This window comes from Condylura cristata, unplaced genomic scaffold, assembly GCF_000260355.1.
Source record: "Condylura cristata isolate star-nosed mole 26May11 unplaced genomic scaffold, ConCri1.0 scaffold00018, whole genome shotgun sequence".
NCBI classification, from domain to species: Eukaryota; Metazoa; Chordata; class Mammalia; order Eulipotyphla; family Talpidae; genus Condylura; species Condylura cristata.
This window is the reverse complement of record NW_004567119.1, coordinates 40,698,423-40,711,155: the sequence shown is the minus strand read 5'-3', so window position 1 is coordinate 40,711,155 and position 12,733 is coordinate 40,698,423. Positions and strand designations below refer to the sequence as shown.

The 12,733-nt window shown below is 51.6% G+C and overlaps 1 protein-coding gene across 4 annotated transcripts in view; it reads right to left on the bottom strand.

The window, feature by feature from the left end:
* The window catches only part of TMCC2 (transmembrane and coiled-coil domain family 2), a 36,447-nt gene extending 23,727 nt beyond the window's left edge, over positions 1-12,720 (bottom strand). For 2 of the 4 annotated variants that reach the window (XM_004685548.2, XM_012726937.1), the window contains exon 1: positions 12,118-12,720. In XM_004685548.2, the coding sequence (XP_004685605.1) occupies positions 12,118-12,324 (207 nt within the window). In that variant the 5' untranslated portion in view covers positions 12,325-12,720. Of the gene's footprint in view, positions 1-11,058; positions 11,512-11,963; positions 11,983-12,117 lie in introns of those variants that run through there. The other 2 variants (XM_012726939.1, XM_012726938.1) reach the window with 2 other exon arrangements.
* Between the last annotated feature and the right edge of the window lie 13 nt (positions 12,721-12,733).

The window sequence follows — 12,733 nt, the reverse complement described above, 5'->3', positions numbered from 1 at the left end:
AGTGCTGTGCTTTAACCCGCTGCACCACCAGGGAGGGCCTTCTTCTTCTTTTTTAAAAATAATATAATAGTTTATTTTTACATCATTTTGTGCAACTTTCTGTCTCAGCTGTAATCCCCGTGAGCTTCCCATCACAAAATCACCCCCATGTGCCATCACCATAGTCCCATGCACTTCCCCCCCACTCTCATTTTTCATCCCGTTCCCCACTCCACCCCTGTAAAATGTCTCTGGTATATAGTTGTTCATTATTATTATGATTTTCTCCGTAAGTAAGAGCTTTAAGAACATTTTTGCTTTCCTGATAAAGACATAGGTCCAGCCTACTTCTTCCATTCTGGAACATGGCAGTAACACCTGGAGCTGCAGCGGCCAGATGATACACAGCTGGTGAGCCTTAGGGGACAGGTTGGGGACCTGGTGGGTCCATGGAGCCACCAAACCATAAATGCAAACCCTGGAATTCTTGCTGCATGAGGTAAGTCAACCTCTTTGTCTATACAACTCTAGTACATTCTCTGTTATTTGTAGCTAATCTCTTCCTGATACAGCTCACAATAGAATAAACTGAACTGGTGTTTCCGGGTCAGTGAACTCATCCACAGGCCAGAGGCTGGCCCAGCCCAGTTTCATGGGGACAGAAGCTCCTGCCCTGGGGACCCTTCCGGTCCTTGTCCCATAAACTTACATCTGGCTGTTCGTCGGTGTTCTTTCCAAGAGTTTACAATAAACTGATAGATGTAAAACAAACTTGCTTCTACGGGCAGATCTTACAATCCAGTCCGGGACATGACCACTCGTTCAGCATGTCAGGATTGCGGTCCAAATGACAGCTTCCCTCAGGTGGAAATGTATCAGAAGCCCCAGGCTTCCCTCTTAGCTCTTCACTGAGATTCTCCCCCTGCTCCCCAGCTGGGGCCACTCACAGAGGTGGCCAGGCTGCCCAGCAGGGTGGGACAGCCATGGTGATACCAGTAGCTGCCAGTCAGGCTTATCCGCCAGGCTGAACCCTGGCAGAGGGCATGAGAGCCAGTAGGTACCTATGAGATGTGGAGACCAGGTGAGAACCCACACTCTATAAAGAGGGAAATTCAGAACCAGCCATTTGGGGTTCAAGGAGCTACTGGTAATTTCACACGGCAGCTCAGTCATTTTTAAAGACTTTCCAAAGAGGTGCACATATTGGATTTTCTATTTTCTAGAAACAAACCTAGAGAGTAGAACATTCAGTGCAGAAACCAGGAAAGCTCCAAACTCAGCTCTTCAGAATTAGCCGACCCCAGGCTCCCCCTATCCCCCCCACCCGTGATCTGTGTGGTCAGCTGCATTAACATCTTCCTGCCAATAACTAAGCGACATGTGCTGGTGTAAAAATGTAGAACTTTCATTTTCATCCTACTTGTGCCTCCCCACAATCCTCAGAGGAAGCGGGGCCCTGACATCAGAGAAGGCCTATCATTGTCACTCGCAGAACTACAGGCCTCAAGGTGCTTATTTCTCCCATGTTACCGCGCTTGATTTTCTCATCTCTGAATATCACCATCCCTTCTCAAGAACTAAGTTCTGGGACAACCCTGGAGATGTTAGGCCACCCTGGGCTGGGTGTCCCCCTGGGAGTTACCAGTTCCTGGGGGCTGGCCTGAGGAGGCCAGGAGTCCCATCGAATCTGCTCAGGCCAGGACCAGACCAAGGGCCAGCCAGGACGCCTCCCTCCTCCTGAGGCCCGAGCTGATCCAGACCTCCCTCCAGGCACTCTGGAAGGGCCAGCTGGCTCTGGCATTTGCCCGGCTGCGTCTGCCAAATGGTCACATTATAGATTATAAATTGTCTTTTTAGCATCCGATTCCAAGTTTCTCTCTCCTTTCCCCATCACTCCTCACCTGACTTCTCCAGCACCAACTCTCCTCCTTTCTATCAACTCAGGGAGAGTCACCCTTCAAAGGACTACCCCTGAGGTCCTGCATCGCTGAGGCATTTCTTGTCCCTCCCCCCGCCACCCCAGGAAACCTGCATGGCTGGGAGGCGCTGGAGACATCGGTGACCCTGCTCTGCGGTATCATCATGGACCCTAAAATCCCTGGTCAAGTCATTTCTGATATTGCACAACAGCGTTTTCCAGTGTGCTTCCCAACTGATGTTGTTGGCCTGACACCGGCCTAGCCTCAGGAGGCAGGGCATGATGGGCAGAGGGTCACTTTGCAGATGAACAAACTGAGGCCCAGCACAGCTGAGTGGCTCATCCAAGTTTCACAGAGGAGCCCCCAACTTCTAGTCTAATTTGCCTTCCCTGGCTGACACTCTGGCTCCAAGACTAAAGAAGCAGATTAACAGTCTTCACATGTGTCTGAGCAATGTCAAGGACAGGATCTAAACAAATACCTGAGCCAGGGGAGTTAGGTCTCTGAAGGTCTGACGTGGACAAGGGTCTGCCCATGTCACATGACAGGACTTTCACCACTATGGCCTTTATTTCCCACTGCCTGTTCTCTTCTGCAGTTGAAAGAAAGCCAAGGGTGGTGATTCAGTGACCACAGGACCTTTGCTTCAGCAGACTGGGCAGTCACAGTGAAAAAAATACAAAAAGTCAAAGAATAATGGAGTGTGGGGGGGTGTTCCAAAGAAGGGTTTTCCTCACTCACAAGGTGCAAGGCAAGACAGCAGGAGGGACACGTGGCTGGAAGGGCCTGAGGAGCTTTGAAATAACATGGTAAGTGTAAAAGAAAAAGGAAAAAAAGAACCTCAGTGCACACACACATAACCAGCCACAAGTTTTGGAAATGAGGAAAACCATGGTGACTAGCTGGAGGGAACTTAGCCACCAACGCAGCTGAAAGCGCCACCTGCTCTGACTAACAGGTTCCAGCTACTAAATGTCACTTGCCTCTCACTAAATGTGACTTTTGCTTTCCCCCAGCTGCTAGAAACCATTTGGTGGCCAAACGAAGCCGCACATTAGGAAAAGAGCTGAGATGCTTCAGAGTTCGAGATGGCTCTAACTTTTTGGCTGACGCGTGAGAATGAGGAAGTTTAGGAGAGTCACGGTCAGGGCTTCCAGCCTCTGGTGCCGCTAGCTGGCCAGGTAAATGGGGGCAGGTGGCCACCTCCTCCCCTTTAGCAAGGGGCCCCTCTCCCTTGCATGCCACAATCCTCTCAGGAAGAAAGGGTGGGCTGGATGGCTTCTGAAAGGCTTCCTGAGAAGGCTGTGGTCTCTAAAGAGTCAGGCTTCATCCGTTTCTCTCCCTGGGTGTGGGCCCCCCAAAGGGGAAGTTTGCTCCCAAATTTGCAAACACAGCTACATGAGGTCAAAAGTAAAATACTTCAGGATACTGCGTCTTTGCCACCATCTGGTTAAAAATAGCCAAAAGCAGCTAATTTCTCCAGGTCCCTATGTTCTTAACAACTCCCAGAAAAGCTGAAAGGATTTTAAAAAGTCACACTAACCTATGGCTAATTATCCCGCCTGCAGCTGACTGCAGCCCCCTCCCTCCCACCGGTCTGGGACTCCCTCTGCCCCAGCAACAGCTCAGCTGTGAGGGTTCAGGGGGGTGACTGGGTCACGGTGAGCCTTAGCAAGCCCAGGTAGCAAGCCCAGGTCGCCAACGTTCCTCTATTTATAGGGTATCTATGGAAACAGGGCCAGCGTCGGAGTGCTAATCACTATCGAAATCCAGAGTCCTACCCTGGGACACAAAATGGATGCAGAAGTCTCCAGTTACCCTCCAGAAGCTTTAGGTGGAGGACCTGGGGGAGAAGCAGGAGAGGAACCGCCAGGTTGGGCCCTGAGGCCACAGTGGTGGAACAGGGGGACAGACCAGTTGCCACTGTTCAGGCCTGTTTGGGGTTTCTATTGGAAACAGAGTGATGAAAGGTCTTCGGAATCATCTTCTGCTCCCTCAGCATCACAGCTGACATTGAAACAGACCTTAGGCCCTCCTGGGTGGCGAAACAGGTTAGGACACAGCACAGCAAGTGAGCTGCAGCCACTTCAGTGTGAGTTTGATCCCCGGCCCCCGAGGTGACCCACATGGCACGGCAGACCTCTCCTGACCTGCCCGCTGCTCCCCTCAGCAGTGTAGTTTGTCGATCTGGCTGTTCTGCTCCCCCCTCTGTTTCTGGTGAATCCTCTCACCACCCCTGCACCTCTGGCTTGTACCCCAGTTCTGTATGCATAAATAAATAAATCTTAAAAAAAAAAACAGACCTCAAAACTCAGCTCAGGGGCAAATGATTTCCCCATTCCCAATTTTAATTCCTCACTCCTCTATTGCTTCAAGAATTCTGTCTAGAGCAGGTGCAAGTCAGGAAAGGTGACCCGGCGCAGCCAGTCTTCAGACAGAACCAACTCAACACACCAGCAGAGACGGTTTCTATGAAAGTCCCCTGTGGGGGTGCCCTCTGGGCCACCACTCCTGCTCTCACCCCCTCTGAGCATGGCAGCATGTGCTCACACTTCTGAACTCCAGACCTTATTCTCTGCACCTCCATTTTGTATGCACCTCCAGGTGCCACGGCTTCAGAACACCTCAAACTTGTCCAACTTTTCACCTGCAATGGACAAACCCTGCAGGGGAGCACAAGGAAGTGCAGGCGGGGACTGCATGACCCCAGTCTTTGCGTCTGCTGCCTCACCCGGCAGCACCGCTGTGCTACTGAGAAACAGTGCAAGTCTATGCGACCGCCTCCCAACAGTGGTTTCATCCACAGACAACTCCCCTTTCCCAAAGACTTAATGTCTTGCAAAGATTTCAAATGCTCAGTCAGGCAGCTTTTCCGAAAAATTGCATCTAACTCAGCTCCCTCCTGCTGCAGTTAAAAACTCCTCTCCGTCTATCATCTGCATGATGCCAAGACTCCACTGGCTTGGAAGGAGAGGAACACAGACCCAGTATCCCAAACAGATTTCCTGTCTTCACGGATGGCTTAAGTGAGGCCTCATGCCGTGAAGGTCTGCAGCTTTGTTTTCCAGAGTGGACATCACTCAGTTAACTTGGCTGCCATAAGGAAACCCTTAGTCACTTTGGTTGCAAAAGTCAATGTTTTTCTAACACAATCACAAATATCCACTAACCCTCAATAGCTTTGTTCTAACTTCCTAACATGGGGAGAAGATTGTGTCTGGCTGATGTGGGTGGGCCCAGTGCAGTCGGGGCCTCATCCTAGTACAACCTAGTCCAGAAGGATTTCAAAGAGAGAGGCCCTTTCTTGGAGGAAAGATGAGTTGTGAGTTGGCCTGCGAAGCCACTGAGAGGCCTGAGTCTTTTCCCCCAGCCTCTGCCTTCTGCTTCCCTGAAACTTCAGCCCCAAATGCAGGAGCTATGGAATGTTTCAACTCCTTGTTGAGGAAGAGATTGTCGTTAATGGGACCAGCAGCTGAGATGCACACACAGAGCACTCTAAGCACTAAGCCTGCGAGACAGTTTCCACTATAATACAAGGGCAGCTGGGGATTCATCTAGAACTCAACATGTGTTAAGAGAACAGAGAGCTTCGTTTGCCACATGCTTCCCCATTGGTCGCCGATTCTTCTTTTTTTATTTAAGATTTATTTTTATTTATTTATACAAGAACTGGGGTGCAGGCCAGAGGTGCAGGGGGTGAGGGGATTCACCAGAGACAGAGTGGGGAGCAGAGTAGGCAGATTCACTGAACTGCACTGCTGAGGGGAGCAGGCTTGAGACAGGAGAGGTCTGCAGCACCATGTGGGTCACCTCCCTGGCTGGGGATTGAACTCAGGCTGTAGATTCAACTCAGGATGCAATATCTGCTGATAGCTTCATAGTGCTGAGACTTTAACCCCTATGCCACCAAAGAGGCCCCTGGTTGCCAATTCTTCACAAGCCTGCAACAGGGTTTCTCAGAACAGCTCTAAGCAGGGGAGGTGGGAGTGTGCCATGTTGACCTTGGGCCCTCTGCCCTCTTTACACTGATCAGGGAAGACAGAAAAGGAGCCTGAGCTTGCTCCACTGTCCACACAGCTCTGACTAGGACTATGCACGGGGCCTGGGGATTATGCATGTGTCCCCATCCAAGAGGGCACACAGGCCTAACAAGGAAGCAGCACCTGCCATCTTACGCCCCATCTGGAATGCCCTTCTCCCATACAGGTGGCCAACAGGCACACAAGAAAGTCTCACCATCTCTTACTGCAGGCGAATGCAAACCGGAGCCACGAGGAGCTACCACTCACAGCTATGGGACTGACCCAGCTCAGAAAGGCTGGCAACAAATGCTGGAGGATGTGAAGGAAAAGGAGTCTGGTGCACTGTTGGCAGGAGTGCAGGCTAGTCCTGCCCCTTCGGAAAGCAGTATGTAGAGGGTCCTCAAAAACTTCAAAAGTAGATCTGGGGTCTCCCTGGTGGCACAGCGGGTTGGAGCACTGCAACACAAGCTAAGCCAACTGTGGCCGCTTCAATGCGAGTTCAGTCCCTGCCAGAAGGTGGCCCACATGGCGCAGCAGACCTCTCCTGACCAGCCCGCTGCTTCCCTGAGAGGTAAACCCTTTAAGTCAATATTACCTCAATTACAAGAAAAAACAGGGCCCTCCCTGGTGGTGCAATGGGTTAAAACACAGCACTGATGCCCTCCGCAGCCACTGCAGCACAAGTTCGATTCCTGGCCAGGGAGGTGACCCACAGGGTGTAAGAGACCTCTCCTGACCCACCCACTGCTCCCCTCAGCAGTGTATTTCAGTCTACCTGTTCTGTTCCCCATTCTGTTTCTGGTGAATCCTCTCACCCATCACACCTCTGGCCTATACCCTAATTCTTATATGCATGAATAAGAAATCTTTAAAAGAAAAAGAAATAAGGGGGTGTTCTGCTAATGCTTAGCCTACCTACCTCCTATAGGGAAGAAATGAAAAATATAGAAGAGTTCTCTATAAGTTACAACATAAAAAAAAAATTAATCATTTAAATTAATCATTAAAATTAATCATTTAAATTAATCATTACTAAGCATTGAAGAACACAGAAAGACAGAATTGCATGTATTGATCTCCATTATTACTCCTAATTCCAAGAAGAAATTGCCTGTATCTCCCCTCAGTGACCTAAAGCTTTCTTCTCTTGTTCGGTAATTAACTTCCCACCCCTGGTCCTTCGGCCCACCTCCCCAGGACAGCAGCTTCTGATTGCAGCACACAGTGTTGGAAGCTCTCTCACCCCCCATCCTTAAAAGATTTGCTTGTGGGCCCTCCCTGGTGGTGAAACAGGTTAGGATGCAGCACTGTAAACTAGCGGCAGCCGCTTCAGTGCCAGTTTGATTCCTGACCCGCCCGCTGCTCCCCTCAGCAGTGTACTTCATCAGTCGGCCTGTTCTGCTCCCCACTCTGTCTCTGGTGAATCCTTTCATTGCCCCTGTGCTTCTGGCCTATAATCTAGTTCTGTATGAATAAATAAATCTTTTTTTTTTATTAAAAAGTTTATTTTTACATTTTTTTTTCATCTCAATTGTGATCCCCACGGGTTTCCCATCACCAAATCACCCCTGTGCCACCACCATAGTCCCGTGCATTAAATAAATAAATCTTTAAAAAAATTGCTTGCAAGTATTTCGTCCTGATTGACTGGGAGCTCACCTGGAGGTTCAGCTGGCACCTGTGGCCCAAAAGCTTGGCGGGCCTGGGGGTTCTATTGTTGGGTCAACCTCAAACCACCCGCCCACACCCTCACCTTCCCCCAGATGGTCCATCCCAGCCCCTACTGAAGACTGCAGGAATCTTCAAACCTGAACATACCCCTTTCAAAACAGAACCAGTCCTGGCCCTGTAGCCAGGCCCCCACAGAGCCACACGCCCCGGGCAGGACCCTCTGCCTGACACCTGAGCAAACCACTCCACCACCCCACTGGTGCTCCTACCAAGTGCCATCCTTCTTCATCACAAAAACTGGGGCTTCCCTGGTGGCCCAGGGGTTAAGTCCCAGCCGGGGAGCTCACCCACATGGTGCAGGAGACCTCCCCTGTCTCCCTGCCTCCCACCTCAGCAGTGGATTTCAGTAGGTCTGCCTATCTGCTCCCCACTCTGTCTCTGGTGAAGCCTCTCACCCCCTGCACCTCTAGCCTACACCCCAGTACTTCTACACATACATACACAAAGCAAAAGTGGAAACAGACCCATTCATTTTCTCAAAACCCTGGCCCTTAAAGCAAAACCAACATAAAGACAGAAAACAAGTAGGAGCGTCTCGGGAATGTCGTTGTTGTCTTTCTTGACTTGGGCAGGGGAGGCTGGTGGGGCCTGCTTTGCTGCTGTTTTGTAAACTATACATACTTGTTTTCATACACTCTTACACGCATGCCAGGATTCGCGCCCAAAAATTGCCTTTCTGGATAAATGCATCTGGAATGTACTTCGCTGTGTTTCCTTCTCTGGAGGAGATCCCTACAAATGGGGAAAAGGAACCCCTGCACCCTCCATAAAGGCTGTGCACCAGCAGCCAGACTCATACAGGATTCAGCTGCGACTTTCCTTCGGTATCTGGCTTCTAATTGCTTTTCCTGATCTGAGCTCTGAGCAGGCAGGTCGACGCATGGTGTGAATGGAAGAACATAAGCTGGAAGGCGAATGAGTCAAAAGCATTTCAAACCAAGACAAACCAAAACCATAATGGAATTTGGAGTCCCCCCCCCTTTTCCTTCTGGGAAAAATATTAATACTGTTCAGAAATCCGTGGGGAAATTACTCTCAGGGGCTTTTGTGAGGGGAAAGAAAACCTCAGGGGAAGGTCCTGGGCCAGTATGTCCAGGCCCTTCCTTTCAGGAAAGGCCCAGTTCCTCCAGTCACAGGGAGGGTGGGAGTGGGGTCACTCCCCTGCCCTCTGGCTTCTCAAAGGCGACAGGCAGAACCAGCTGATGCTTATGCTCAGCCAATCGCCCGGGCTCAGCAACATCCACCACAAGCTGCCTTTCTCACAGAGATGTGAGCCCCGTCCTTCTCTCCAGCCCCCCACTCCAGCTCCTCTCACACTGGAGCTGAGCCTTGCTGGAATTCCCACGTACATTTGGTTGACCAAACTCTTTATGGCTGGTACTCCTGGCATCTCCCCGCGGCTAGCAGGGAATCGGGAAGCGAAGCAGCAGAGAGGTATAAGGACAGAAAGCAAGTAGCTTGGGAATGTCAGTGTTGTCTTTCTTGACTTGGGCAGGGGATAGAGGTGGGGTCTGCTCCATCATTGTGCAAGCTGATGACAAATGAATCAAGACATGAATTCAAGAGGATATAACAGGAATCCAAGCCACATTGGCTGGCAATGTGACTGGATTGGTGGGTTCCGGTCGCAGGAGTGTCAGCTGAGATCTCCCCTGAAAGAGACACCCATGTGTGGAGCAGCAGAGAGGGTCCCCAAATTACCTTCAGGAGCCTCTTGGGGGTAAGGGGCAAGTCCAATTTCAGTTGCTCCTTTAAGATTGCTGCTTAACTGTTTTTCCTTCTTTCCCCTGTCCCTCCCCACCCCAAACCACAAGTCCCAGAAGACAGCAGCAGAAATTTACAGCACAGAGTAAGCTCAGCACTGCAGGACCATAGAGAGAGACCACAGGACTCTCTAAGGCCTCTGCCACTAATTAGGGCGTCTTGGTGGAGACTGAAATTCTCTCTCCATCTCACCCCATCTCCAAAAGAAGCCTCAGATAAGTGCCTCTTTCTCTCATTTTTTTAATCACGATGATTTCCTCTAATGCACTTTGTCTATCACAATGCCCAGAGGGGCATGAAAAATAGAAATGGGGACCAAGAGACCAAAGGCTCCTATTCTGAAAAGTTGAATGTGAACACAAAAGCAGGCTAGAGCTGCTGGTCTGCTTGAGTCACACACAGGTGTGTGGTAGGAGGCGTCAACAGTTTTTTCCTCTTTGGTACCACCACCACATCCAAAACAAGCCTACCACTCGCCAACTCCAGGGCCAATCGTGGAATTTTTCTACGTTTAGAAAACTGTGCCAGCCGTGAAAACCGCTTTTCCAGCCTTGGAAAACAAGTTTGGACACACTCCAAATACTTCCAAACACACTCCAACATTTCCCAGCCCTTTCCCCCGAGAAAAGGTGAGAAAAGTTGAGTGTTCTGCCTGAGATCACGCTGCACATCAAATCACAATGCACCCCCCCCCAAGTTCTCGTCTGGTTCTGAAGTCCCTACCCTGTAAACATGTTATGATAGAAAACAGACAGAGATAAACAGGAAAGGCCCTGCCCGTCCCCTGCTCGCTCTGAGAAGCAGCAGCTATGTCTGCTCCTCCTCGCTGTTTTCTCCTGCCAACTGTGATCGACCTCGGCGGTTTGTTTGGGGGCTAGAGACATCAGGGGTTCCTTTTCTCCCATCTGCCCTCAATTCTGATTCAGGCCAGTTCAACACTTAACATCATGTGCAGAGTTGTTCCCCTATCGGCTCCGGCCAGAATGAGGGTGTCACCAAAAAATAGAGAGAGATGATCCAGGAAGGCGTAGATAAACCAGCTTCTGAAGGCAGCTTTATCTACAGAGACAAAGACACGCAGCCCCCACACCACAACCAGCCCACCTTCCCTCATGAAGGCGAATGAATGGAGGCTGCAGAGCCCAGGCTACCTAGGTTGGGACCTGAAGGGCCCCCAAGGTGCTTCTCAGAGATGCAGGGTGAGGGTCCCGCTTGGTCAGGGTTCGCAGGACAGGCTCATCCGGGTCAGCCCCAAATGAAGCTGAAGCCTGGAAAGGAGGCTGGCCTTCTCCTCAGGATTAAGGGCAGCCCTTCCCCTTCCCCCTCTCACTTAGAACAGGAACCATACCTCCTGACCACACAGGGTGGGTTCAGGGCTGGCAGCTGGGGCAGGCAGCAGGGACACCCTGGGCCTCACCCCACGAAAGCACCGGCTGCCAGTGGCTGCCGTCCAGCGGGGCTCATCTTTAGACACCAGCCTGGCCCCCAACTCCCGAAAAGGACAGCGGCGGAACCAGAGGTCACACTGGAATAACTATTAGAATTTTTTTTAAGTACGCACAAGGGATGACTGTGCCCTTCTCACCCCTCCCCAAGGACCACAGGCAGGTAACGCGCACACACACAGGTAAGAGCACACTCACCTGCACTCTGACTTCCTGACTCTGCGCCTCTCAGGCCAAATGAGGAATGTCATTGGCTCATTCTGGTGAGCTCCTTGGTGGCCGCTGCCATAGGATACAGGCTTTATTTAACATAACGAGTCCTTTCACTCCCCTAGCCCAGACCTTGCACCCCTTCCAGAGATTTCTCCCCAAGGCATCAATCTCCAAGGGATCTACGCTCCTTCCTTGGGCTGACATCTCGCTCAGCCGGGTGGTTAGCTGGCTTGAGAGGTCTGAGTCTGCAGTGAGAGCTCCAGCAAAGGTGCATTATTTATCTCAGCTGCTGTTTTAATTAATATAGAGATACATTCAATATGCTAGACAACTGTCTCGGCAATCTCAGGCTGCAGAATAATCGGCTCCCAGCTGCATGTGCCTGGCTCTTTCAGATTCTGGCTCTTAACTGCCGACTCAGCGAGTGTGCAACTTGAACCTCCGCCCCAGCCAGCCCAAGCACTCTCGGCCACCTGTCAGTCCTCCACCCAGGGGGCTGGTTCAGCAGGCAGGCTGCGATCTCCAAGCACTAGCTGAGCCTCTGGCTCCACCTAATGGCAAGAAATCCACACTCCCCTTTCACAGATGGACAAACTGAGCTTCATCCAGAACGGTCCCAAAAGGAGCAAACAAATTGAGCAAAGGAAACGCATGGTCCTTTGCTGGGCCTCCCACGCTGTAATTTTCTTCCCCTACCGTCCTACAGGAGGGAAAGTGATGTCAACTTTTAGTTAGCATCTTGGATTTTTCTCAGCCCTTTGTCTGCGAATAGCACTTCACACACATTATTCAAACAATCTCGGCTGGGTGAGTCACTAGAACGTCTGCTGAATAATGAGGAACAAACAGAGGCCTGAAATGGAGCTGAAAGACAGAGGCACAAATGGTACCTGACGTCCTGCCCAGGGTGCTGGCGAAACATTCGCTCATCCTCTCTGACCTTTGCCTGGCTTCCTCATCGCTTTTATCCGGGGAAAGCACTTTTGCGCGGGGCGGGGAAAGCTAAGTCGCCGGCTGGCTTGCCGGGGGAGGGTCTGCGCTCACCTTTAAATCAGGAGGCTTGCTTCGGGGCCCCGGGTTGGGCGCCGCCGCGGCGCCCGCATCTGAAGTTGGCCCGCCTGCAGAGTTAGCACCCGCGGCCTCCCCAGGCCGGAGGTCCGCGCCCGGCAGGTGGCAAACGGCATCTTCCAGCCCAGGTCCATCCTCCTCACCCTGCTGTTGCTGCAGCTCGTCCGATTTGCACCTCTTCATGGTCTAAGTGGGTCGACAAGGGGAATCTGTCCTTCCAGCGCGCCGTCTTGGGGGAGACCGCACACCCTCTTACTCTGAGAAACGAGGCCCGGGGTCTAAATTATTAACTTGGAGGGGAGTCAGCGGACCACGATTGCTTGAATTAAAAAAGAAGCCGTTTAAAGGTGGGCAAGGGAGGGGCGAGGAGGCGAGCCTTGGTTACAGCTTGCAATAGTTCATTACGACCTGGGGCGCGAAGATGGGTCACAGTGGACGCTGGGCAGCGGGAGTCCTTGGGCAGTCATTGCAGCGGGAGGAGGTAGCCAGCCCCCGCACCCCAAACTTTCTGCTTCAGGGCATGGGCAGGGCGGAGGGCAGCTGGGCGGCACCGCGCATCCCTCCCGGCCGGCTGGGCTGCTGGGCGCGGCTG